The sequence below is a fragment of the Cervus canadensis genome, chromosome 12, assembly GCF_019320065.1.
Source record: "Cervus canadensis isolate Bull #8, Minnesota chromosome 12, ASM1932006v1, whole genome shotgun sequence".
Taxonomy (NCBI): domain Eukaryota; kingdom Metazoa; phylum Chordata; class Mammalia; order Artiodactyla; family Cervidae; genus Cervus; species Cervus canadensis.
The window spans coordinates 20,693,254-20,695,510 of NC_057397.1; the positions used below are offsets into that span (position 1 = coordinate 20,693,254).

At 65.7% G+C, this 2,257-nt stretch overlaps 1 protein-coding gene across 1 annotated transcript; it reads left to right on the forward strand.

The window, feature by feature from the left end:
• The first annotated feature begins 942 nt into the window (after positions 1-942).
• NPBWR1 (neuropeptides B and W receptor 1) lies at positions 943-2,044 on the forward strand. Its single transcript, XM_043484040.1, has one exon. The coding sequence runs from the start codon at positions 1,049-1,051 to the stop codon at positions 2,042-2,044; it is 996 nt and encodes a 331-aa protein (XP_043339975.1). The 5' UTR covers positions 943-1,048.
• The last annotated feature ends 213 nt before the right edge of the window (positions 2,045-2,257 follow it).

Here is a 2,257-nt window from a genome sequence, read left to right on the forward strand (position 1 = left end):
CAGTATTCTTGCTTGGAGACTCCCATGGCCAGAGGAGCCTGGCGGGCTACAGTCGTGGGATCGCACAGATTCCAGCCGACTTAGCGACTAAACAACAAATTGGGGGTATAATGTAAAAAAACTGGAATAGGAGCCTTAACTGCATTTTAAAACAGACTCTAAGTTTGCTTTTCTTTCTTTTTTTTTTTCTAAGTTTGCTTTTCCTTAGGCCTTAACAGAAGAGTTTTTCATTAATTCAAACCAAGTGAGGTCACACTCCTGGAAGGAAGAAAGTGATTCCTCAAGTTTCGGGTAATGCGTTTCTCGATTAGAGACCTATTTATTCTGCTAGCGGTTGGGCGCTGGGGACAGCGGTCAGGTCTCCAGGGCGCGCGGTCTGGGTTGCACCAGCCCACGGCTTCCAGGCGCGAGGCGGGACCCGAGGAGCCTCGGGCGGCCGCCTCGGGGCTCACACCGGGAGAGGGCGCGCAGCCCGCCCGCGCCGCCGCTGCCTCTCCAGCCAGCTCGCGAAGACGCAGACCCCGGTCCCTGCATTGACCGGGTGAGGCAGCGGCTATTGTTGGGCGCGCTGTTCCTGGGGGGCGCACGGAACCTCGGGGGACCCAAGCTGGCCTCTGCAGGACTCTCTGGGCTGACTCGGACCTCCGGGGGCGGGGTGGGAGCTCAGGTAGGGGAAGTGGGTTTGTGTTTTTCCTATAGAGGTAAGGCTCTTCTCTCTAGCACTTCCTTGATGTAGCCAACGGGTCAGAGGAAGATTTCAACAGGTGGCCGACAGCGATCACGTGAGGCAGGTTGGGGGCCAGCCGCCCCCTCCCTTCGGAACTGCTCTTCTCCGCAGAGCTGCGCGTGGTCCGCGAGCCTCAGTGGTGCCCTCCGTCCATTCCGCCTCGCAGCCCCGGAGTTCGCTGCGCCGGTGCGCGGAGAAGGCGGCGGGAACGGACCTCCCCTGGAAGGCCGGAGACGGGCTCCGGGAGCCGGTCGGGTCCCCGGGACCGCAGAGCCCCCGCGGGGCAGCGGCGGAGAAGACCGAGTCTCTGTCCTCGCCAGGATGCACAACGCGTCGTACTGGGGGCCGGAGCGCGCCAACACGTCGTGCCCTGAGCCCGCGCCCACGCTCGGCTGCCCCAATGCGTCCGGGCTGCCGCCGCCGCTGCCGCCGCCGCTGGCCGTGGCCGTGCCCGTTGTGTATGCGGTGATCTGCGCTGTGGGGCTGGCGGGCAACTCGGCGGTGCTGTTCGTGCTGCTGCGGGCGCCGCGCAGGAAGACTGTCACCAACCTGTTCATCCTCAACCTGGCCGTGGCCGACGAGCTCTTCACGCTCGTGCTGCCCGTCAACATCGCGGACTTTCTGCTGCGGCGCTGGCCCTTCGGGGAGCTCCTATGCAAGCTCGTCGTGGCCGTCGACCAGTACAACACCTTCTCCAGCCTCTATTTCCTCACGGTCATGAGCGCCGACCGCTACCTGGTGGTGCTGGCCACCGCTGAGTCGCGCCGGGTGGCCGGCCGCACGTACAGCGCCGCGCGCGCGGTGAGCCTGGCCGTCTGGGGGGTCGCGACGCTGGTGGTGCTGCCCTTCGTGGTGTTCGCGCGGCTCGACGAGGAGCAGGGCAGGAGCCAGTGCGTGCTGGTCTTCCCACAGCCCGAGGCCTTGTGGTGGCGCGCGAGCCGCCTCTACACGCTGGTGCTCGGCTTCGCCATCCCCGTGTCCACCATCTGCGTCCTCTACACCTCGCTGCTGTGCCGGCTGCGCGCCATACGCCTCGACAGCCACGCCAAGGCCCTGGACCGCGCCAAGAAGCGGGTGACCGTCCTGGTGGTGGCCATCCTGGCCGTGTGCCTCGTCTGCTGGACGCCCTACCACCTGAGCACCGTGGTGGCGCTCACCACCGACCTCCCGCAGACGCCGCTGGTCATCGCCGTGTCCTACTTCATCACCAGCCTGAGCTACGCCAACAGCTGCCTCAACCCCTTCCTCTACGCATTCCTCGACGACAGCTTCCGCCGGAGCCTCCGCCAGCGGCTGGCATGTCGCGCCGCCTGCTGAGCCCGCTCGCAAGGAGCCGGCGTTCGGGGTCGCTCAGGGTGGTTCCGGACCCGCGGCGCCCCCGCAACCCCTCTCCCAGCTTGCTAGAGATGCGGATTCTCCGGCCTGTCCCGGCACCTCCGGCCTCGGAAGCTCTGTGGCTGCGCGCGCAACTTGAATTTGCCGAGACTTCGGGGTGCTCCGGGAGCCCGCGGAGCTTGGGGACCGCTGCGG

Excerpts from the sequence above, each read along its gene's own strand:
- NPBWR1 (XM_043484040.1), top strand. The coding sequence starts at position 1,049 with ATGCACAACGCGTCGTACTGGGGGCCGGAGCGCGCCAACACGTCGTGC.